Source organism: Onychostoma macrolepis, chromosome 05 (genome assembly GCF_012432095.1).
Source record: "Onychostoma macrolepis isolate SWU-2019 chromosome 05, ASM1243209v1, whole genome shotgun sequence".
Lineage (NCBI taxonomy): Eukaryota > Metazoa > Chordata > Actinopteri > Cypriniformes > Cyprinidae > Onychostoma > Onychostoma macrolepis.
Window position 1 is genome coordinate 35,268,876 of NC_081159.1, and position 26,310 is coordinate 35,295,185.

The 26,310-nt window shown below is 39.0% G+C and overlaps 1 protein-coding gene across 8 annotated transcripts in view; it reads left to right on the forward strand.

Annotated features, from left to right (window-relative positions):
- rgs3a (regulator of G protein signaling 3a) overlaps positions 1-26,310 on the forward strand; it is a 220,927-nt gene that overhangs the window by 97,793 nt on the left and 96,824 nt on the right. For all 8 annotated transcript variants that reach the window (XM_058774668.1, XM_058774664.1, XM_058774666.1 and 5 more), the window contains one exon: positions 11,113-11,244. In XM_058774668.1, coding sequence (XP_058630651.1) covers positions 11,113-11,244 — 132 coding nt within the window. The remainder of the gene's footprint in view (positions 1-11,112; positions 11,245-26,310) is intronic.

The window sequence follows — 26,310 nt, forward strand, 5'->3', positions numbered from 1 at the left end:
TGAACAACACACACAACCTTAGAATTGAACTTGTTTTGTGCTACAAATGACCTCAAATCTTGTGGCTTGCTGTTTTTTTTTTACTCATTCTTGAGATTTTTGTTCTTGGCAAACCCATAAATTGACACTGATGGAAGGACTTTAGCTGTATCTAGAGACCAGAAAATCTCTTTGATTTTCTGGCATGGGTGTGGGCAACCATTGCATCATGGCAGAGGGAAGCACCGCTCACCTTTTCTTTACTTAATCTAGTTTACCTTAAAAGCAGCTGGTAACAAATGAAAACAAATTAATCTTTTTTTTTTTTTTTTTTTTTGTAAAATTAACTGTCAAAGAGCATTAAACTAACTTGGAAATTGTATTCATTATTTTTAGACATTAGGACTTTTTATTTTTAGTTTTACAGTGTGTATCTCCCATGAAAAAAAGAAAAGAAAAGGTGAGATGATGGCAGATAAGGCACTTGTCAAGACTATTTGCCACTTTAAATTTTTTTAATTTATTTTTTCTACTAAAATGTGCTCTCTCAATATTCCTCCCTCCAGTCTCTCAAATATCTATTACCCAGGACTCAAAAACAATTTAAGGGTTAAAAATGTTCCAGTGCTTTTTTTCTGTTCCCTGTGCTGTACTCAGAAGCATTAGTGTAATAAATGGATTTGATGGGCTTCTCTCATCTCAGGTCACAATCACCAAGCACCCCACATGTACAGTAGCAAGCAGTCCAGTTATTTTAGCCCTAATCTAGATTTAAACAAGACAGAGTTGGAGTGCAGGAAGAGTGAAAGTGCAGTGGCTTCAGATATATAAAAAAAAATCTCTCTTTTTTTTTTTGTTGCTCTGTGTAGCTAACTAAATTATATTGTTACATTGCATGACATTCATTAGTGTGACAGTAGATCAGTTCTTTTAAACGTGTAGATGTCTAGCATACCAAGATGCTGTGTTACTGGTTTTATTTATGCTACCACTTAAAAGCTTGGAATAATTTTTTAAGGTTAATGTAATAATTGTGTTTATTATTTTAGAAAGAAGTCTCTTATGTGATCGAGGAAGCTTTGGCAATTAACCCTGTTGGTAGATGTCATAACTACTATGCATTATGCAGAAAATTAATAGAGAAATATACTGTAGTTAACACTTTAGTTTAGGGACCAGTTCTCACTGTTAACTAGTTGCTTATTAGCATTAATACTTGTAAAGCACATATTCTGTATGAGCATATTTTAGATTTCTTAATCCTACCCAATACTTAAACTTACCAACTACCTTACTAGCTATTAATAAACAATAATTAGGAGTTTATTAAGGCAAAAATGGCCGAGAGAGCTCAACGCGCTGCAACTTCAGAAAACACATGCAAATAGAAAAAGCACCAGCAAATTAAGAAAACATCTTCATCAATTTGACAGCAGGTGCTGCAAATGCTCACAACACAAACAAATAAAAAAATGCACTGTTTTCTCTATTTGTGTGTTGAGCTCTCTATCGGCCACCGTACAAATGTCCTAGTGAATAGTTAGTTAATTGTGAGAATTGGACCTTAAGGCCTTTTCACACTGAATGCAAAATTTGGCGCAATGACGCTTTTAAATCGAAACAATAGATCCCTATGGGGCTATTCACATTAGGCACGATCATTCCGCGACAAAACAGGCCGGCCAATCAGATTTGAGATAAGATCACGTGCCCAGGGCAGCTGCTATTGCACAAAAAGGCAAGAGTGGTGGCACTGTTTCGAAAACCAGTGTAAACAAACAAACACCGAAGGAGAGTATCCCGCAAGAGAGAAGAGAGTTGATGCTGATCTCTTGTTGGTATCTGAGGACAGATTTTCTATTAATTCTCCACTGAATCAAGTGATCTGGAGAGCACTGTCCGTTTTCTTCCACGTGCGCGAGTGTTGAGTCTGAGCACGTTCACTCTCTAGATCTTCCATATAAAAAAAAAAAATCGAGTGAAACATTTTTCTACACATGAAATATGAAAGCAAATAGACATATGATTATGACGATATACAAACCCGATTCCAAAAAAGTTGGGACACTGTACAAATTGTGAATAAAAACAGAATGCAATGATGTGGAAGTTTCAAATTTCAATATTTTATTCAGAATACAACATAGATGACATATCAAATGTTTAAACTGAGAAAATGTATCATTTTAAGGGAAAAATAAGTTGATTTTAAATTTCATGGCATCAACACATCTCAAAAAAGTTGGGACAAGGCCATGTTTACCACTGCGTGGCATCCCCTCTTCTTTTTATAACAGTCTGCAAACGTCTGGGGACTGAGGAGACAAGTTGCTCAAGTTTAGGAATAGGAATGTTGTCCCATTCTTGTCTAATACAGGCTTCTAGTTGCTCAACTGTCTTAGGTCTTCTTTGTCGCATCTTCCTCTTTATGATGCGCCAAATGTTTTCTATGGGTGAAAGATCTGGACTGCAGGCTGGCCATTTCAGTACCCGGATCCTTCTTCTACGCAGCCATGATGTTGTAATTGATGCAGTATCTGGCATTGTCATGTTGGAAAATGCAAGGTCTTCCCTGAAAGAGACGATGTCTGGATGGGAGCATATGTTCTAGAACTTGGATATACCTTTCAGCATTGATGGTGCCTTTCCAGATGTGTAAGCTGCCCATGCCACACGCACTCATGCAACCCCATACCATCAGAGATGCAGGCTTCTGAACTGAGCGCTGATAACAACTTGGGTTGTCCTTGTCCTCTTTAGTCCGGATGACATGGCGTCCCAGTTTTCCAAAAAGAACTTCACATTTTGATTCGTCTGACCACAGAACAGTTTTCCACTTTTCCACCAAAAGGTTCTTTAAATGAGCCTTGGCCCAGAGAAAACGCCTGCGCTTCTGGATCATGTTTAGATATGGCTTCTTTTTTTACCTATAGAGTTTTAGTCGGCAACGGCGAATGGCACAGTGGATTGTGTTCACCGACAATGTTTTCTGGAAGTATTCCTGAGCCCATGTTGTGATTTCCATTACAGTAGCATTCCTGTATGTGATGCAGTGCCGTCTAAGGGCCGAAGATCACGGGCATCCAGTATGGTTTTCCGACCTTGACCCTTACACACAGAGATTGTTCCAGATTCTCTGAATCTTTGGATGATATTATGCACTGTAGATGATGATAACTTCAAACTCTTTGCAATTTTTCTCTGAGAAACTCCTTTCTGATATTGCTCCACTATTTTTCGCCGCAGCATTGGGGGAATTGGTGATCCTCTTCCCATCTTGACTTCTGAGAGACACTGCCACTCTGAGAGGCTCTTTTTATACCCAATCATGTTGCCAATTGACCTAATAAGTTGCAAATTGGTCCTCCAGCTGTTCCTTATATGTACATTTAACTTTTCTGGCCTCTTATTGCTACCTGTCCCAACTTTTTTGGAATGTGTAGCTCTCATGAAATCCAAAATGAGCCAATATTTGGCATGACACTTCAAAATGTCTCACTTTCAACATTTGATATGTTATCTATATTCTATTGTGAATAAAATATAAGTTTATGAGATTTGTAAATTATTGCATTCCTTTTTTATTCACAATTTGTACAGTGTCCCAACTTTTTTGGAATCGGGTTTGTATTTTCTGTATATAAAGGACAATGTTAAATCCATATATGAGATAGGCCTACATATGTCTGAGGAAAAATGCATTGTTGGTCGGCACCACCTAGCGTGCAGGCGTGAATTAGCAGAAGGCGAACAATCGTTTCGCACTCGGTGTGAAAGAACCGTTCGTCGGCGATTTGCCTCGCTTTTTCTCAGTGTGAAACGGCCTTTAAAGTGGTGGTTGATTTATAATTTCCCTTCTTTTTTTTAAACTCAAGTTAGTGTGTAATGTTGCTGTTAGAGCATAAACAATATCTGCAAAGTTAAGATGCTCAAATTTCAATGCAAAGTGAGATATTTTCTTTTAAAGAAATTGCTGTTTAAGGACTACAAAAAAGGCTGGTATGGACTGCAACAAGCTTCTTCCCGGGTTTGTGACATCAATAAGCCTGATGTTTACATAAACATGCAACTACCCGTAATGGTAAGGGGGCATGACGTTTCTGGACAACAGGCACTAGGTGGTTAGCAAATCACATCACACTGGGCCAGCTAACCAGTCTGAGCCTGACTTCTGTAACGAGAATGGAAAGAAAAAACAAAGCATGAACACGTTACACTGCGCACCATAAACACAATCAAGGCTTCACAAAAAGCTGAGCAACCACACCTTTAAAATAAAGTGTCACTGAAATATCCAAATAGTGCTTGTAGCTTAGCCAACACTGATGCACTCTTTGCGACTGAAAGTAACAGATTATGAGACCATGATTGCTTAGTGGTAAAAGGCATCAATCCACCATTCTACAGCGTCAGTTAATGGGTGGTCATAAATGCAATCTTTGTAAGACGAGTGTTTGACAGCGTTAATTATTCATTGTGTTCTGAGACTGTAATCCACCCATAAGCTTAGTTCAATAAACAGCTCTATTCTCCTGGGCATCTTTTTACAGTTCACTCAGCCTTTAGTGCACTGATATATTACAGCTGGCTTTGTTTTCATGTATTTATTTTATTTTTTTTCAGGGAAGTGTGATTATTGGATTCTGGGGCCCTTGTCAGCAAATTTGCCAGGTTTATGGTTGCCATCTGTAGTGTTGCAGTCTTCTCTGCTCCACTTGAAATGTTTTGAAAACTGTTTTGCCCTATTTGATCCCATAGGCTTGGAAAGTTTGTAGTTTTGGGAAATACTAATATTCATATTACATAATATACTCCCTAAGACATACTTAAAGGTGCCATAGAATGCATTGATACAATATTTTAAATTGTTCTCTGATATCTACATAGAAGGTATGTGGCTTAGGTTGAAAAGCAGTTTCAATGCCCAGCATATTAATAGCGGCTCCCTGATGCCCACATTTTATTTACAGTATAATTACCCAACGATATAACTGCGCAAGAAAGTATTGAAATATATATTTTCTCTGTGTTTCCTTCCTTTAAACTACTGAAATGAGCCGCACTGTGAAACAACCAATCAGAGCGGAGCTTAATATTATTATTTATGACCCTTCCAAATAAGCCAATAACAGACCGTTTCATTCTAAGGAGAAATCCTAGGGTTGTAAATGGACATGTAAAACTGTTTCTGGAGAGTTTTTGCCCTTACCTTGCTGTCTGCTGTCTACTGCACTGTTAGACATTTCAAAGGGTTTTTACAGTAACTTGTTGCCAGTAAGTTACTGTAATTAAGATTTACAGTAGCAACCTGTTTTTGATTTACAGTTGCAAATTGTACTGTTTTACAGTAAATTACTGAAAAGAAAATCCAATTCATCAGTATACTACTGTAATTCATTCATTTTAATATAATTTCATTAGATTTTATACATTTTTATATAGAATTCATTTTATTTTTACTCTACGTAGGTACTACTGGCATTCAATTAAAACAGACACAATAATTACAAAATATCAAATGCTTTATTTAAAGGGGTCATATAATGCTACATGCACTTTTACAAGTTGTTTGAACTGAAATACACCGTATAATTATAAAAATCCACCTAGTGTTTTTTTTTTTTTTGTAATCTCGTTAAATCTTTACCCCTTTCTCAAATTGAGTCGTCTGTCTGTGTGAGGTCACACTGACAGAGGCCCCTCCCACGATTGTTGATTGACACCAGCATTTTAGCACAGACTGCACTGGTGTCTTACCTCAGACCCGCCCTGAGTGAGCTGTCATCACTTGTTTCACCGCCGGAGCAGATGTAGACAAGAATGACTCCAAAGCAATTGAGGTGTTTTGCTGTTGGATGTAATAATGAACATAGCAGTAGTCATTTACTCCTGTCATCTGAGCGGCTTAAGAGAATTAGGTTTGGTTCTGAAGGGAATGCACCCTCCATCTACCTAAATGCATCTATGTTCACGCGAATCATTCGTGATCCAGCTTCACCTCCAGAAGTGAGTACAAGGTTTTTTAAATGAATCTTTGTAAATGGCCTTTCCTAATAATGTGCTAATTAGCAAGTTTCACAATGAATGTGGCTAAAGTAAACAGTCCCTCAGAGAGCGGCTAGGAAGAGAGAGGCGGGGTCAGCAGAGCTCATTAACATTTAAAGGAGAATGACACAATACTGCTTCCTCTGACAAGAGCTGTTTTTGACAGGGTGAAAAAGGTGTTTTTTACACTACCAATGAGAAATTCCAACCAAACTATGTTACAGACTTTTCATTAAGACTCTAAAGAATAATATTTGCAATGCATTATGTTGTGTCCTCTGGATTCATCCTTACAAAGAATCTTTAGGCAACAGAAATATAATGGGGAAAAAGACAAACAGCCAAAGAACACATAGCCATCTGCAAAACCCAGGTGCTGCTCCAAAACGTGGCCACTACCTTTGCTCACCCTCCACTTTGTTAGTGACAGAAATCTCTCTGAAATTCTTCTCTGAAAAACAAGAAGTAGAAATGACACACTTTTAAAAGGCAAACCCCATATAGAATACACAAATCCCTCAAAACCATAGTTGTTCTCTTACCATGAATTATCAGTCTCAGGGTGGCTGGCATGCTCATGTCTTTCTTGATGCTTCATTGCAGTTGCCTCAAAAACACAAATACAAAAAAATGCAGTAAATCTTAAATTCCATTAAAAACTATAACAAACTAATTATAAAACTAGAAAAGGCAGCTAGCCATAAAACTTGTTTAACTTAGCTAACATAGGATTTTATTTTCTCAGGCTACTGGCCAACATTAACTACTAACACCTGAACAAAATTTCACATTAGTTAACCTAATGTTAATATAAGATAAGCGTTGCTCGTTAAAAATAATTTTAATTCGTTAACTTAATTCAATATGCTGACAAAAGTCGTTTGAAACGACAGTGCAGTTTACCATAGTAAAGTTTGTTACCGCCATGTTGACGGGTAAATGTTACTATGGGTTAAACTGGTGTGTAAAAATCTGTCACAAACACACAGACAAATGTACATATATTTTACCTTGCTTGCTGGTCTTATTCTCTCGTAAAGTGCATCGACACACAGCGTAGATGTCCTCTTCCACTCATCCCTGGGAAAAACCGACTCGATAAAAAACAATATAGAACCCATTATATATATATTATATATAGTAATATTATATACTATCTACAGTGGGTTGCGGACAGTAAAGTGATGCCCCAGTATATTTCTGACGTACAGATGTACTCCAAGCACTCCATAAACGCTGACGCGGCGTTGTAGTCACGGTGTAGGGCAAATCGTGTCAATCCAAATGTAAGAAATGAGGAAAATAAAACAAACTCAATAGAATGGCGCCAAAGAGACCATTACAGCATATACAGTAGTATACAGCAATTTTTAAAAATACAGTAAGGGTCTGACGTCACAGAAAATTCCCATGATGCAAAGGGTATTACAGTTATTTACTGTAAAGGGAATTTGCAGTATTATACTGGGTGATAAATAACTGCAGAAATTACAGAAATGTCTAACAGTGTGCGTACACAATCAGCATCTGAACTAAAGCCAGTATAATTGCCTTCATGGATTAGATTAGACTGGAATAGAGTTCCAACAGAGTTTTATGCAAGCACATATTCCAATAAGCATAAATATAGCATGCACACACTTTGGGGCAAAATTTTAGATTCTGGGATTGACATTTCCATGAAGGATAGATGCAATACTGTTAACCCTGTTAAAACGGCCAGATTCTTAAATGTAAAATGAATCCACAATAAATGATGTCAGATCATCACCATGTTTCTGACTTGAAAGTGAAACTGAAGCCAAGTTTCTAAAAAACAAAAAAACCTTTAAGAAAAAATAAATAAATAAATAAATAAAAAGATGTAACCAGGTTATAAAATGTGCACACCCTCAAGTTCAACTAATACCTGGTTGAAACACATTTGTGTTTATTATAGTAGGCAGTCTTTTTGAATAAGAATCTGTCAACTTGATTGCCAATTACCCAAGACGCTGGGATAGGCTACAGCTCCCTGCACCCCTACAGTGGACAAGCGGTTCGGGGAATGGATGGATGGATTTGTCAATTATTTTCCCACTCTTCCTTGTAAAAGAGCTCCAGATCAATGAAATCTCCTGTCTACAACCCTCTTTAAGTCATTCCACTAGTTGTTCGATTGGATTTAGGCCTGGGCTCTTGCCCAAGCCATTGCAAAACATTTTTCTTCTGAAACCCTTCCTTTTTTGAACTTTGAAATGTGTTTGGGGTTATGATCAAGCTGATAGATGAAATTCATAATGATCTTCAGCTTTGAAATGGAGACCTGCTGGTTTTATGCCATAAAGTATTTGGCACTATCCAAAATTCCTTCAATCTTGACCACTGCCTCAGTCCCAGCTGAAGAGAAGCAGCCATATAGCATGCACCACCATAGATGCTTGCATCACCGTGCTTCATTTTGGGTATGTTGTAGTTTGAGTGGTCTTGTTTTTGCATCAAACATTTTGGCCAAAATTATGATTTCAACTTGGTTTCATCAGCTCGCTTCAGACTTCTCCTTTGCCTGCACCAACTCTCCAACTCTTGACAGAATAACGGACCCTGATATTGTATCTAGCAGCAGCCACCATCCACCCTAAGGACCAGCTACTACTCTCTTTCCACCAGAATGGCTGCCCACTGGAAGAGAACAACATCACAGATCAGCAACAGTTTCTCCAGTCATCTCCATCCCAGTGCTCCTCCCTGATCCACCTCCACCCCTCCTTTCACCTGCTATAGACCTTAAGCTAGCAAAAAGGCCCGCCATGAATCCTGTGGCCTGTCATCTCTCTGGCTTTACCAGGGTTCCTAGTCACTACTGACTTCTGGGCCTGCAGTTGCACCTAAAGCTTTGATTCCTTCTGCTCCACCGTGTTCCTCCATCCCTCTGGCTCGGCTCTGCCATCATCCTTGTTCCCAATGGCTTTCCCTAATTATTCCAAGCCCCCAGCTCCACTTCGGATTGTTCTGCTCTGCCTTGGCCCTGTGGTCCAGTGACTTGATCTCCGACCTTCCTGACTTCGCCTGACTTCGTTTTCTGTCTCCGCCCTGGACTACACCACCTAATGCTCTACCATGGGGCTCTGTCAGGGAATCCCACTCCATTGTGTTGTGGCCTCCCTTGCTGTCTTCTCTGTGGTCTCTTCCTCTGCTTGTTCCTCCATGGACTCTTCCTCTTGGGGGTCCAGGCCCTTCTTCCTACCCCTGATAACCAAAAAAGTTGATGCTGCTTTTCAAAATGGGTTCAGTTTGAGCAGAGGTGACTTTCAAATATATTTTACTAATGATTAATTATATAGCTTGTTGATTTTTAGACAACCTGTTAAATTTTGGTGGCCCATAGTGGAATTGCCTGTAACGTATGAAATCTGTAAATTGTTGGTATATGGTGCCCCTAAAACAAGGCCTTAAGTTCTTTTAGATATATCCAGTTCCAAAGTCCCAAGATAAAGACATGTTAGCCACACAGGCCCTTCATTAAAATGTTAGGCACACAGACCTTAAAATAGTCTTCTCTCTAACTGCAGACTGATCTGCAGTAAGAAAGAAGGGAAACTACTCAATGAAAAATACCCGTTTCCCCTGTGCATGTTTAATATTATTTAATGTGTAACCTGTCAAGTTTCTGAATGCATCATAACAATGCCTCATGAGCACTTACAGTTATCCTGATGTATCACAGCCAATCTTCCTGGTTTGGGGACTCTGGTCTGTGGTTGGATGAAGAGACCAGCAGCAGCTGGGAAATGTTGGAGCAGAAGTCTCTTGGTCCCTGAAGCGGCCAGATGCAGCCCATATCTGAGCTGCAGATCTGGCTGATAGTTGTCTAGGAACACATTTCTGGAATAGGATGTCCCCAGTTACTCTGTTTTGTGGTGAAGGCTGTGTGAATTTGCTAATCTTTTTGTCATCTCAGTGGAATAGTTGAATGTTGGATGACGTTTTTGTCCTGTTTCATAAACTCCATTTCACGTAAAATGATGTGATCATTTTGTTAAAGTGTAAATCAAATCAAAGTTCAGATGCATTTTTTTTTTTTCTAATGTGATAGGACGTTATGGTGATTTAAAGAAGAAATCATCCAAAAATGAAAATCTGTCATCCATACATCACTTTCTATTTGCTTTGTTTGCAAAAGAGACATTCTTCTTCTTAACATTTCCTTTTGTGAAAATGATACAGAGCTGGAATAACATAGTATATTATGATGAAAATTATGACAACATTTCTATTGGGAAACTTTTTCTTCAGTAACAATTTTTAATGCCTCTCAAGAATGACATCATCATCACCACCGGCTATATGCAGCTTTATCGGGACTGATGGTCTCAGGACGCTTTATTAAGTTGAAATGATGGATCGAGCAGAATGACTTATATTGATTTTAGTGCTGGGCTGAGAAGCCACTGCGTTTCATCATTCCTCATACAATAACAGCAGCTTCCTACTAGCAGCTGTGCTTTTGTTTCTTTTCTGTCTGATAGCGAGGCATAAATGCTATCCTCCATGCTAAACTACATCCATGACCTGTGATTACATGAGCTTTAAGATCACGTATGTGTTTACAACTGAGATAGATATAAAGATTGATTGATTGAAAGTGGTTTTGGCTCAAAATGTTGAGTTTTCTAGTGTATGTGTATATACTAGAAATAAACAATATTTTATTAAAAATGTAATTAGTAAGCTAGTAGAAAATAATGATAGGAGTACCAGTGTGTGTTAGCATTTGTGATTTGTCTGTGTATAGACGGTGTGTTTTTGTGTCAGTTAGCATTATGACAACACCCTTCTGTGACAAGTGTATAAATCAGTAAAGTGCACAGTTGGGGTCTTAAGACGGCTTTCATTAACAAAATGGATCATACCCATATCTATAATCACTTCTGGCAGCACTTGAAGAGCTTTTCTCTTTCTCTTACCACATAGAAATCAGTTTTCTCCTAGCTTGTCTGCAATACAAACAAAACAAGTGATTTTTTTTTTTTTTTTGCTTCACTTGATCGAACCCCATAAACATTTGCATACCTCAATATTCATCTGTGTCTCTCTGTGTCTCGGCAGAAATGTGATTGTCTTCTGAGTCTGGAAGCAAATTCCCTGGAGCAAAAAGCAAGTGTGTGTCAGTGTTTGAGCGAGAACATCAAAAAACAACTACAGCCGCACGCAAGACAGACTTTCTGCCAACCTCAGCAGGTACAGTACATGCTTACTTTTTGTCTGGATATACTTATGACTCAACAATATGGTTCGGAAATCGATATGGTAGAGTTTTGGCCGTTTGCCCCATTTATGCTTTAGAGAGAAATATGCACAGATCAAGCACCGTTTACAAACCAAAATGGTCCAAACCACTTCTAAACAAATATTTGAGTGGATTTTGATGTAAGAGGAGATTGACTTTTTCACTGGGGGAAAAGTTATTATGGATTTTGACCTGAAACAATGTGTTAAAGTTAAAAATTTGGCTTAACAAGTGTTAATTGATGGACTGAAGTTGTGATTACTTGTGGATTATTGTAATGTTTTTATCAGCTGTTAGGACTCTCATTCTGATGGCACCTATTCACTGCTGGTGAGCAAGGGATGTAATGCTAAATTTCTTCAAATCTGTTCAGATAAAGAAATAAACTCATCTATGTATTGGATTGTCTGAGAGTGAGTGAATTGCAAATTTTCATTTTTGAATGAACTATTTCTTTTAAGACCTTTAGTTTCTCCATCAGCAGGGTCACACACTGCATGAGTACAGGTGACTCAAGATTACTGTCAGCATACTGAAGACTGCACGGAAATTGTTTTGAAGTGCTGACATCTGTTGTACTATTAGCTGTCAGTCCATAGACATCACAGTCTGTGGCACAATTTTCACTCTGAACAGCATGAACAAACTGGGTAATAATCCCTTTCTGGATCGTGTTGCTCATCCAATTGTCTCCTATTATCACCCATTCTCTTTCCATACGTAGATTGTAGGTACAGTACATTTCAATACCAGCTTGTACGGCATCAACTGGAAGCACTTTAATTTTGCGTTGTTCATCACACAAGTGATCATGTTGCTTCTGAAGACTTGGATTAAACTACCGGTTCTTTTTGGAGATGTATGATGTCACATGAAAATGGTGGCAGTGCACTCTGTTAATTATAAACATTCACTTTTGAGGAAACATCAGCATCAGCGAGGGAATGTTTTGACACTAAATCTGTTAATGTTCCTTCCAGTTGATAATTGTAAACCTGCAAAACAAGTGTTTATGGAAAGCTGATTTATGGCCATTTTTAATGTGTCCTGAGTCTTCAGTCAACAGAATGCTGATATGGTTGGAAGTCTGTGATATTTAGTAGAAATATCCCACATTGACTGGAACACAGAATTAGTCCAATAGGCTTTGAGTCAGATCCCACACCTGCTATCATTTATTCCTCTGCTCTCCATTCACATGAAAGAGAAGGTGCGTGTTGATCACAGATGCTTTTATCAGCCTTTGAATCAGCTTTCACTCCTTTTCAATCATTTTCTCGGCCCCTCTTTTGCTTTATGGCTCTCTTCACCTCTCTGTTCCATCATTCTGTCTGCCTGTCTGTTTGTTTGCGGGTTTCCAGACGGGTTTTTCAAGCAGGACTCGTTGCAGCTGTGAAATTTGTAAATGTCTGTGTGTGTTTCTTGGATATGGCTGCACTTCACAAAGTGACCCAAAATGAGTTGCAAGTTTTTTTTGCACAGCAGGGGAAAAACAATAGCAAGCATAAATAATAAAATTAAGCCAACCATAGAATCATGCTGTCATGATATCATTCAGTTTGGACTTTGTTTTGTTTCGCTCTTGTCCTCTGTAGAGTTTGTTGTCATATAGATGTTGATTTAATTTTGTTTCCTAGTCCAGGTATGTGTTTATATGTGTACTTGAGTACATCTGTTTCTGTTCATTGTCGTCGGGTCTTGTTGTTGGATGTGTTGATGCTGTTCTCTTTATGTGGATTATTTGCCTTTGGATTTATTAAAGACTACCTTCCGCCTTCATCTTCATGCTTGTGTGTGTTCTACAACAAATGAATTGTTAGTATAGTGAATAAAAAGACCAATCATCTTTTAAAAGTGATGGTAAAACCCTTACTTTTGTCACTGACATCAAAGGTAGTGCATATATTGATAACTATGAACAAAAATGCACAAGGTCACAATACTCATACTACATTATTTTGTCATATTCATTTTCAACAATAAATGGTCACACTTTATATTAAGGTCAAATTCTCACTATTAACAAACTCAATAAACTTCTAATTTGCTGCTTATTAATAAGTAAGGTAGTTGTTAAGTTTAGGTACTGAGTAGGATTACGGATGTAGAATATGGTCATGCAGAATATGTTTTATACTGTAAGTACTAATAAACAGTCAATAGGTTAATAATAGATATGCTTATAAGCAAGTAGTTATTAATAATGAGAATTGGTCCCTATAGTAAAGTGTGTTACCCAATAAAATGCAGCACCAATTGTATTGTGCAATGAATTATTAGCATCAAACAATTGAAATTTAAAAGACATAGTAAAACAAAATTGTAAATAATTCATCATAATTTGGGTCATGGAAATTTATATACAGTATATAGCTGATACAGAACTAGGCATGGTTTGAGTGTTGCACTTAATTTCTCATGTGATGTATTCCCACTGCTCTCTAATATAGGATATGCAAAGATCACAAACCACCCAGGCATGATGATGAGGGGATAGCTGGAAAATTACTCAACCTGACAAAAAAAATCCATATTTTGTTCAAAACTTGTGAATATCTTGAGTTCTTCATATTCCCTTGTCATACTAAATGGAAAATAGGAAAGATGGTTGAAAATGATGATTGTCTATGGTAGGTGAATGGATAGAAATATTCTGAATCTGAAGTTTTTTACAGAGGGGCCTGTCAAGTCATTTGTGTAGAGAGAATTGTGAAGTGATGCTTCAGTGTTGATGGTCAGTGGTGCTGTTGTGAACTTTTGTACTTGTTTTTTATTGGCAAGCAAATTGAGGCTGCCATGTGGGACGCCAATTATAGACCTTGAGAACTTCTATGACAGCTTCCTGCCTACACCGGTCATCACAGATGCAATGCAATGCAAGCATGCAAAACGTGCAAATTGCACACATCTGGATTATGTGCTGAATGAGAGAGGAACTTAAAGGGCTCATATGTTGTTGCTAAAAAGAAAAGAACATTATTTGGTGTAATGCAATGTGTTTATGCTGTTTAAGATTAAAAATAACACATTATTTTCCACATACTGTACGTTATTGTTGCTCCTCTATGCCCCTCCTTTCTGAAACGCGCCGATTTTTACAAAGCTCATCGTTCTGTGAAGCGAGGCGTGCTCTGATTGGCCAGCTATCCAGTGCGTTGTAATTGGCTGAATACCTCAAGCGTGAGACAGAAATGTTACGCCCCTTACCGTATTGTGATGCCATGTCTCAGCGCGACGACACAAAAACAATAAAAACCATTATAAACAAGGCATTTGTTGCATCCAGTGAGGACATAATAACTGATTATAATGACTTCTACTGTCTTTTAATTAAACATTACCATGTCTGCATTTGTGATCGGAGAAACAACAAACAACAAGCACTACTCTACACAGCTCAAAACTTGCGTTTGAATAGTCAGTGGCAAATTCTTTAAATATGAAAACATACTTACAGGCTGTGAGTCAGAAGCGCCAGACTGTCCTTGCAAAGTTGGAATTGCCCCTCTTTATAAAAACAGTCTTTGAGCAAGCAAGCTTTGTAGGCTACTCTCTCAGGTTCAGGAAATAGTCATCCGTAAAATGTGCTGCACACACTCTAATATTTGGACTGAACTGTTCTGGAACAGTGTTGTAAATACAATTTAAGCACTGATTTCTAGTTGTGTCCTCTTTTGGAAGCCCAAACAAAGTAGTTTCGCTTTCACAACGAAACACAGCGTCTCCAGGACATGGCGCCGGCGGCAGCAACAATACTACAGCGAGAATAAAAATCACACCCCCTTTCTTTGCGTATACGTTTGGGTGGTGTTTTGCAAATCTCCCCACACCGTGACGTAGACCTGTGTTGGTTCATGTTTGAATGAGCCGTTTTAGGGGGGGCGTGGTCGAGTCTTAACTTTTATAAAGAATATCTCTTTGGTTTTGAGACTTTAGTCTTTGCAACTTCAGGGATCTTATCTATGCACAAACAACTTGTAACACTCCAAAGAGAAAAGAAAACTTGAAATCGCATCATATGACACCTTTAAACCCAAGTTTATCTGTATAGCACATTTGTCACACACCACAGTTGCAGTTCTAATTTAAATACGGTACTCAGAATAGAACAGAAATTAAAAATAAATGTATAAAACAAACAAATGTTCAATTTAAAGGAATGGTCCCACTTTATATTAGGTGGCCTTAACTACTATGTACTTACATTTAAATTAATCATTTGATACAATGCACTTATTGTGTACATGCATGTTTTTACATTGTACTTATATTTTTTAAAATACCTATACGTACTTACATCTGTAATTATTTTCTGTAATTACATTTATAATTACACTGTCAACCCATCCCTTACATCTTAACCCACACTTAAACCTACCCATATCACCATACCTGTCCCTAACCTTACCCATATTCCACCTCAATAGCAGCAAATGTGTTTTGCAATACAATATGAACATAATAAGTACATTGTACTTTTGTTTTGATGTAAGTACATAGTAGTTAAGGCCACCTAATATAAAGTGTAACCAAAGGAATTGTTGTGGTGTAAGGGAAACTAAAATGTTTATAAACATTTAGTTTTTTTCTTAATTTATAATTATTTCTGAATGTAATACTAAAATATATACAACAATGCAATTTATCTTTTCTCTCTCTCTCTCTCTCTCTCTCTCTCTCTCTCTTTCTCGCTCTCTCGCAATGTCAATTTTCACATGTCCTCAAACATTTATTGGCCAGTAGGTGTGGGAAGCCGGTGCATGTTTGTGTGCTTTAATGAATTTGTAGCCAGTACTGAGTCACATTATGTCAGGTATACGTGATGGTCTTGTGCGATGTAACAGGAAATGAGTTCACATGAATCATACAGGCACAGAGAATGGTGTGACTGACATAAACATAAGGGCAGCTGGATTAATGGCCATGTGGAGACTCACAGGAAATGTCATCTAACTGTCATTTCCTTTCATACATGTTTCATTTCATTGTGCGGTGTAATGATGCTATTGCTGTCTGTGGTCTACCTACAAACTCAGTGTGTTCTGTCTGCTCTCAGTGAACACAGGCTCAGTTACTGTTTGATTTATTTGCATTATTTCCCTGGCTTTTGGAGACAAAAATATTAAGAATGAAAGGCTGCACTTTAATTGCATAAAAGTGACACTGTGTGCATACTTCTGTAGTTCAGTAATAAATGTTGCATTTTTGCAACTCTAACCATTCTAATAGTCTAAAAACTAATTCGTTATCATTTATGTTTCAAGCATGCTGCAGTTAAAAATAATGCAGACAGACAAGAGGGCAAATACACGATGATAAGGGCGTATTGTAACTGCATTTCAGTTCAAGCAACGACATTTAGCATGCTAATATGCAGTGTTGTTAGCTAGTTGTTTCAGTAGCCCCTCACTGCAGAACAAAATATCCAGGGGGCGGAGTTGGATCCACATCCAGGGGGTGGAGATTGGTAGGTTTAGGTCTATGTAAGGTGGGAGGAGTTGGATCTAGATCCAACTCCACCCCCTGGATCTTGTGTTCTGCAGTGAGGACCATCTCAGTTGTTTGACACAAGAAATTAAATGACTAAACTGACTTATTCTAGTTAAACTGACTTAATTTTGTAGTACATAATTGTGTGGAAAAGTTTTCTTAAGTTTAATTAAGTTGCTGTAATTGAATTTTTAATTGAACATCTCACAGTAGGTAGTGAAATTTCAAGGGAAACGTGAGAGAAATTGTGTTCTTGTTTGACGTTTTAGAAGATCAAGCCATGTTTTTACATTTTTTACATGCATTTTTTTTTTTTAAGCGTTTATGAAGACTCTTTAAGGGTTACTTCTTAGATATATTTTCATAATGCTATGACTTGATTTATTTTTTTTCATCCTCAAAATATTGATACTTTAATTTTACTGATGTATTATTATGACTTAATTATTATGACATAAATGGAATTATGAATTTATAATTAAATTCTTATTAAAAAAATGCACCCAAAACTAGCAAGAACCAGATAAATTCGCTATATTCTAACTGACTAGCTGCTATGCAACTTGCAGAAGACAGTTTTTGTATTTTTCATTTAGTTTTTATTTCTGTTTTATTTTGAACATGTTATTAAGTTTCTCATTTGTTTTTGTCAGTTTTCACTCTTTGATTGTTTTAGTTTTCCACGTTTTTCTAGTTTATCTCATTTTACTTTTTTCTGGTATATTTTTACTCTTTTATTGTAAACGTTTTTGTTTTTTTACTGTTTAATTTTCTTTAGACCATATTAACTGCATATTAATATTGATATGTGTCATGATGTTATTTTCGAGTCAACTTCAGTTTACACATTTACCTAACTGGATAATTTAAATGTTGCTTTCTGTTCTGTGTGATTGTTCAGAATGTTTGCAAGAACTCCAAGTAGACACACTTGTTTTCTTGAAATAAATAATTGTAAATGTCTTTCATTAAACCATTATTTTTAAACCAAAGCTCATGGGAATGAGAACAATGGGTTTAATCATCCTAACACAACAAAATCCTCCTTCAATTTTTTAACTTTAGCAGGCAATTAATCAAATAGAAAACAATAGGATGTTTCAGATTGCCATTGGAGATGGTAAATAAAATGTTGCACCTGTAAGAATGTATACTTGCCCATTTGTACACAATAATGTCAGTTACTTTATGCTTCAATGATGGTTTTCTTGAGAAAATGTTCTTACAGTATCACTGAATTGGTTGTTGATCTTTTTGGATGAAGTTTGTATTTTGGCTGCCTCTGCCAAGACAAGGCCTCTGTTTATCACATGACAGACAATGATGTCCTGAACTTAATTTAACACTGAAAATAATTCTGAAAATAATTTAACACAACAGTTCTTGTCCTTCCCTGTCCTTTATTCTGTTTGCTCCACTTTCAACAGGTCCATGCAAGTCTCTTTGACCCTTTCTGATGAATTCAAATAATTACCCAGCCTCTGCAGACAGTTCTAGAAAAAGCACAAAAAAATAAAGAAAAAAAGGCATGTTGACATTTAAGTCAGTATTTCTATCTGTCCAGAAGCATTACATGCTACTTATTTCACACACTTAAGAGTATGTTTACATAACAATGATGTTCTAAAACATTGAAAAGTTTTGCACACAGATGACAACATTGACAAAACGATCGCCGTTTACACAAATCTGTGAAAACTACTAAAAATGCTGTATTCATGGCAAGCCAGTAGTCACTTTGTAAAGAAACAACATGCATCGGCACACATACCTATAGATTGAACACATAATACATGTACATATGACGTCACTGTTTTCACAAATTTGTGTTTTTGTAGTATACACAGAGATAAAACCTGTTCCCAGTCGATACTCCACTCGTTCTGCGTCTTGATACTGACACATATGGGAAAAAGCCTTTTTTCTCCTGAACTGAAGTCTTATTCAATCACGCAGTGAAACTGCATGACTATTGGTTCGTGCAGTGTGTAAAAAACGAACCAATGTGTCGGCAGCGGAGCCTATGGCGACGAGCCTTTGGCGTCGAAGCCTGCTAAAGCCCACCATAATGGGCGAGGCCATCTGGCTATATAAGTGGCCGTTTCGCCATAGGATCCTCAGATTTCTTCTCCTTCAGCGACGACGACTTCGCCTTCGCTGATCCCAGAAGCCTGCTTGCCGTTGACAAGCCTCGCAGCTGGACTCAACGACCTCGATCTGCTCGGCTCATTCGCCTTTTCCTCGTGCTCCAGCATCGCAGCAGTTCCGTTCCCGTTCACTGCTGCCATCCGGTGAATCTCACACAATTCCAAAAGAGCAAATCGGCATTGTTACAAATGCCGCGCCATTACTGCGGCACGTGCAGGTCTCCTCTGCGTGCCGATGACGGCCACAGCGAGTGCGTTTCCTGTTTGGGGAAATCCCATGCAGATGCCGTGCTCGCTGGCTCTGATTGTTCTCACTGCGAGAACATCAGTCTCACCTCTCTGCGCTCGCGGATCGCTTTCTTTTCAGAGAGCCATCTGGTCTCGTTCGGGGGAAGTGACGAAGAGCTGGCCGATGACAGCACCTTCGTCCGTACCCAGCGCCGCCAAAGCTGGGATGGATGCCGAACTTCTCCATGTCCTCTCGAAAGCGGTTGAAGAGCTGGGAATGGAGTGGTCTCCACCAGAGGAGCCTTCTCGCAGCCGTCTAGACAAGTGGTTCCTGCCGGGGCGCCGTCTAGACGAGTGGTTCCTGCCGGGGCGCCGTCAGGCCCCTCGCCAGCGACCCTTGCCGTTCTTTCCTGAAGTTCACGACGAGCTCACGAAATCTTGGTGCACCCCCTACTCTGCTCGCCTCTGTACTTCCACTTCATCCGCCCTCACTACAATTGACGGCACTGAAGAAAAGGGGTACGAGAAAATGCCTCAACTGGATGAGTCAGTGGCTGCACATCTCTGCCCGCCCACTGCGATCGGCTGGAGGGCAAAGGCCGCCCACCTGTCCAAGCCATGCAGGACCACTTCAGCACTCGCTGGACGCTCCTATGCTTCAGCTGGACAGGCGGCTTCGACACTTCATTCAATGGCGGTCCTGCAGGTCTATCAGGCCAAACTCCTCTCTGCCATAGACGAGTCTGAGCCTGATCCTGCGACTCTCAGGGAGCTGCGAAGTGCAGACCTGGCTCTGCGCGCCACCAAGACCACCGCCCAGGTGATAGGGAGGTCCATGGCCAGCCTGGTGGTGCTCGAGCGCCACCTGTGGCTCACGCTGATAGAAATCAAGGATGTGGACAAGATCCCCTTCCTTGATGCCCTGATTTCCCCCAACGGCCTCTTTGGACCTGCAGTGGAAGGATTTGCTGAGCGCTTCACAGAGGCGCAGAAGGCGTCACAGGCCATGTGACACTTCCTGCCAAAGCGCTCCAGCTCCACAGCTGCTCCTAGTCGCCCCAAGCATGCGCCAACTCAGCAGCCCGCAAAGCCTGCACCTGCCGCCCCTCAGCCTGCCAAGACTCAGCAGACGTGGGGGCGTTCCTGCTCAGCCAGATGCCACCCCTTCCCGAAGTGCCAGGGCCCCCGACCTAGGATAGCGTTGGGCCCCGCACCTCCGGCTTCTTCCTGATCTGCAGGGCAGGAAGAGGAGAGGGCCAAGTCCTGCCATGGCAGGACCGCCCACCAAACAGCCTCTCTTAACCCTCTGGGGTCTGCAAACGTGGATACGCGTTTTGTGGCAGATTTTCCTGATAAGGCCGAAATGAGCTTGAATTACTCTGCCATTTTTGATCATACAGATATAGCAATACACCATTCGAATCTGTAAGGGGTCTACTTTTATTTGTATGCACTCATAATAACAACTAAACGTTGTGCTTTTGAAGAATAAAGAAAACAAACAGGGTGCGTTCTCAGTCTTCACTCTCTCCGCAAACTGCTTTTTGAAACATGTTATTAAAATGAACTGTAACTCAGCAAATACTTCATACAGAGACATGAGAAATATATATATAGAAAGCTTGACATGTCTACTCTTAAATGAAGTAAGTCTTACCAAAAACAAATATTCTGAGATAAAGTAATCCGTATGAAACCAACGACATGTCCAGTTGTTCCGTCTGGTCTCATTATCTCTAATTAGGTCACGCCTAAGCGCTGCTCGCGCTATTGATATTACAAATCTCCACACGAGACACATGGCATGTAAACGCCCACATCACCGTAAGCAAAGCAGCAACATGTTTATCTCGGATACTTTTCAGTTTTGGAAGAACACGCTGTGAGAAATAAGCCTTGTATTTACCTCAGAAACGCGCTGAGAGGAAAAAGTCTTGTTTACCTCACAAACAGAACGCGAGCGCAGCTGGAGCCGGTGGAGGAGATCTTTTATACGAGTAAGTAATGTTTCTTATTGGCATTAGATGATGTGTTGTTGTGACAAAGTTGAACGCATACTAGTTGAACTTTTCCCAACTATAACTCCAGAATAAAATGTGTGAAATCGAGTGCAACATTTTGAAATATGATAGACAACCTTTCATTGCATTTAAATGTTGCACGACCTGAGTATAGTTATATGTTCTATAAACAATGATATAAAAGTAATGTCTAAGAAAGTTTAGACCAATCTTTACTGTGAAATAGCCTACTCTGTTTGCAAATACCTGCTCAAACATGTTTATAATGAGTTTAACAATAATATAGTTTCTCAGTTATAAAACGTTGTTTTTGTATTGTATGATAATAAATGCAAAGCATGTGTGCATCTATGTTATAAAATCAGTGGGCAATATTGGTGATTGCTAATGTAATAATATAGTTGCTCCTGATAAGCCTATCAACATGCTCACTAATTTATTTATTTATTAATTGTAGTGTGTGTGTGGGGGCTTTATTTATTTTGAATAATACAAATATGTAGGCCTATATATTATAATAAATATAATGTACTGTTTTTGCTGTACTTTGGATCAAATAAGTGCAGGCTTGGCGAGCTGAAGACACTTCTTAAAAAAAAAAAAAAAAAAATCCAAATCTTACTGTTTAAAAAATTTGACTGGTAGTGTATGTATTGTCACCATGTTTTCTTTGTATTTGTCCGTTCATTGTGTTACTCACATCTGTTTTGTGTTTCTCATGCAGTTTCTGCTGTCTCCTGTTTTCCTGGGTTCCAGTTTCCTGCCACTGTTTTGGATATTTTGGATATTGCACCCACGATGTCTTGACTCTTCTGTTGTTTATTTCTTTGTTTGTTCCTAATAAACTGTTCTCAAGTTATTTTATGTGATATATACATATATATATACACATTTCTTTTTTCCACACATTCTTTTTTGTAACTCTTCCCTCTCAGTCACATACTGTACCTGACTGAATGGCTCATTATGGAGCTCATTATGCGGGCTTTTGTCTTCTCAGGTGTGAGTCACAACATTATCCAGGACAGTTCATGCCCTCTCGCATAGACCCTTTCTACTCAAAAAGTGACTTAGAAATTTTAAATCAATATATTGTTTTCTCTGAATGAGTAAGTTAGATTATTTTCAGATCATTTTGAAGCAAAAATTCTAGGCTACAAGATCCAGTTCTCAAAAGTCTTGTGAACAAATGTTCTGTATGTGTTTTATGGCCTTATTTCAGTTACTAACCACGCATAAATGTTGTTTTCTCAAAAACACAATCACGTACGTACATGCTGCTCACATATTATTGTAGCCCAGTTTGTGCTGAATACAGTGTTTTTAGACTTTAGACATTAAAATGTTTATAAGCAACTGAAAAAAGCACAAATGTCAGAACTTCTCCAGGGCCCCAACACACCCTTAGACCCCAGAGGGTTAAACCTCTTCTCACCCCGTTCATTTCCGGGTGCAAGGGGAATTGTGTTTGTTGCAAATACAGGTCCTGTACAAGCGCCCAAGCAACCACCCGCTGTGATAGTGGGAAATATAAACCACAAACATTCTTAAAAAGAGAGCAAATTTCCTCTTCCGTCCCTCATGAGTGCCCTGCCTCCGTGCAGTCGGTCACTCGAGTTTATCCAACCTCTTGCCACGCGGGCCGAGGCCTGGCAGGCCATCCCCGGAGTGTCAGAGTGGGTTATGGGGATAATAAAACCAGGTTACTCACTCCAATTCGCTCGAAGACCCCCGCGTTTCAGCGGAGTGGTCTCCACCTTGGTGCAGGGCGAGAACGCTCACGTTCTACGCTCAGAGGTGATGACACTGTTGGAAAAAGGAGCTATAGAAAGGGTTCCTCCAGCTCAGAGCGAGTCAGGCTTCTACAGCCATTACTTCCTCGTTTCCTAAAAGGATGGCAGCCTCCGGCCCATCCTCGATCTCAGATGACTGAATCACGCCCTCATGAGTAGGTTGTTCAGGATGATCACGCTGAAGCAGATCCTCTCGCAGATTTGCACAGGGGACTGGTTCTGTTCTCTGGACCTGAATCACGCATACTTTCACATCCAGATGATTCTTGAGATTCGCCTTCAAGGGAGTGGCTTATCAGTACACGGTCCTTCCCTTTGGACTGTCCCTGGACCCCCGCACTTTTACGAAGTGCATGGACGCGGCTCTTCCCCCTCTAAGACAGATGGGAATCCACATTCTCAACTTCCTCGACGACTGGCTCATTCTGGCCCAGTCAGAGGTGGAACTACTGTTGCACAGGACCCTCCTCCTCAGCCACTTAGAGCGCCCTCCTTCAAGAGCGGCACCGCTCGCCCCATCAAAACGTTTCAGAGAATGCTGGGCCTCATGGGAAAATTTATGGGAAATTGAATGCTTATCGAGGTATATTATGCAGTGTTCCTCTAGCATAGCACGGCGTGATTGAATTGAGTTCCCATAAGCGTCTTTGTCAAGACGCAGTACGAGTGGAGCATCGACAGGGAATGTACTCGGTTACTGTCGTAACCTCGGTTCCCTGAGATACGGAACGAGTACTGCGTACTTTGCCATGCCAGGTAGCAACATGACTCAGTCGTCGCTTCAGTCGAAGTAACCTGAGGATCCTATGGCAAAACGGGCGCTTATATAGCCAGATGGCCCCGCCCATTCTGGCGGGCTTTGTCGCCATAGGCTCGTGCAGCTCCGCTGCCGACACATTGGTTCGTTTTTTTACACACTACACGAACCAATAGTCGTGCAGTTTCACTGCGTGATTGAATAAGACTTCAGTTCAGGAGAAAAAAAGGCTTTTCCCATATTCGTCTTTATCAAGACACAGTACTTGTTCTGTATCTCAGGGAACCGAGGTTACGACAGTAACCGAGTACATTTTCAGGTGTCTGCATTTTCAGGCCCCCAAAATGCCATTTTCGTGTAAGTGAACAGCCAAAATGCATAAAAAGTTTTCAGTTATGACTTAAAGTTCACCCAAAATTGAAATTCTGTCATCATTTACTTGCCCTCTGGTTGTTCCAATCCTGTATGAGTTTCATTCTTCTGCAGAACACAAGTGAAGGTCCTTTTAAGGTTTTTTTTTTTTTTTACTTTAAAGATTGAAGACTAAATTCTTATAGGTTTGGAACAACTTGAGGGTGAGACAGGGTTGAGTTTTTTTTTTTTTTTTTAATGAAATGTGTCTGTGGCTATACTTTTGGAACAGTATTTAATGTTTAATGTGTGTTTCAGTGTTTAATAAAGCACACTTGTCTCTTGGTGAACGTTTTACAGCATGAGCTCATAAGTCATTCATAAGCATGCTGTAGTCCTTTCTATGTGTGATGTCCCAAGTTTGACATGAGGAGTTTTATGTCCAGGGATTATAGAAACATTGTTTTCTGCAGTCGTTGTTCTGTGACACTCCTGGAAGAGGCTAAAAATAACCCCTGACCGCTCAACGGTTCCTGCGTCATGCTGGACACTCAGGGACTATCTTTGCCTCACAATAGCATGCGTGTGTGCTAAAATTTCAGAATTTCTTTTTTCGATTCATAAGTTGGAATTCCAATTGAGATTGCAACACCCTAAACTTACTTCTCACAGGAACCCCCCCCCATCTCTCTCTCTCTCTTCTGTGATGGGTAGGTTATATATGATATTTTCCCATTTTCCGTGACCTAATTTAAAGTGAGAACTACTTATGGTTAATAAGTTGTTTATTATCTAACTCTTTATTAGCTAATTAAACGATAATAATTTGGTTAATTACGATGACAATGAATGAAGAACACATGTACATGAAGTAGAAGTACATGATTACACAATTTAATTACAATTTAAAAGGCATTCTCATTTAATTTCTGAATGGCGCTTAACCTTATGGTGCATTCATTTCAGTGTTTAATGCTAAAAAAAACACTTGAACTTGTTAAAAACACTAGCACCAAACAATAATTTGACTGTAAATCGTGAAGAGAACATAATATAATGGGTTTAGGTGACATTTAATATACATTAATTTATTTAAAGTTGTTACATGATTGGTCAGGTTCTGTAGTTGTTAATCAAAAATAAGCATAGTTTCTGTTTGCCTGTTAAATGTTAAATAAATACATTTACAGTTTTTTTTTTCAACTGCTTACACACATTTTCAAAACTTTGCCTCTCTTTTTCAAAACTTTACACACAAATCCAAGAATTGCATTCACAAAATGCAAAATGCCTCACATCTCTTGCAAAATGATTCAAAATATCACAAACACATCTCAAAAACAAACATTTGCAAACACCTTTGCCATAAAATCAATTCATGTTAGATTGTTGTGTGTTACTTAAAGAATTGTGTTTTGCAAAAAGTGTTTTAAAGTTTTAAAAGTGTTCAAAACTATCGCCTTACTTCTTACTTTTTATTGTAGTACTTACCATTTGAGTGGTACAGGTAGGTTTTCGTGGGAAATTCGAACATGCTGCTGTGTCATTACGTCACGTCAATAAACAAAGAAGTTGTCCCAGCTAATAGGCTATCGCATGTGCGGATGCTGCAGGTGGTGGATCGTTAGCCTTTTCGCACAGCAGCTGGAATAATTACATTTATCATTTTGATGGCGGATTGTAATCACATCACATTAAAAACACATGTGACTGAAATTAAATTATTCCAGTTTTAAATGTGCATCTGATTACAGATAGTCTGGGATTACACAGGATTTGTATTTTAAAGTGAACCAGTTTGAAGGAAGAATAATTTGCTTTTAGGGTAAAAATAATTTCTTAATATGAAATTCAAATGGAATGACAATTAGAGATTAGACTGTACAGAAATTGAAATATACTCGCTAATACACACTACATACACATAGTCATGCAATGCTGATGTTGTTAACATTAACAATCTGAGAACAAATTATAACAATAATAATAATTTATATGGTTTGATGTGATATGAGCTAATTGATCGTTAGATTTAATCAACATTGGTAGCGCGATTTATTGTAATGCTTTTTCCCTCAGTTGGTCAGAACAAATGTGGCAGACTTGTTACTTACTTGTTCTGATGATAATATATGGTGAAAATTCTTATTTGGGTCATATATTCCAAGACGTAGGTGAGAATTTGTGATTCCTAAGTACAGCATCCACACCGGTGCGGTGATTTACAGCC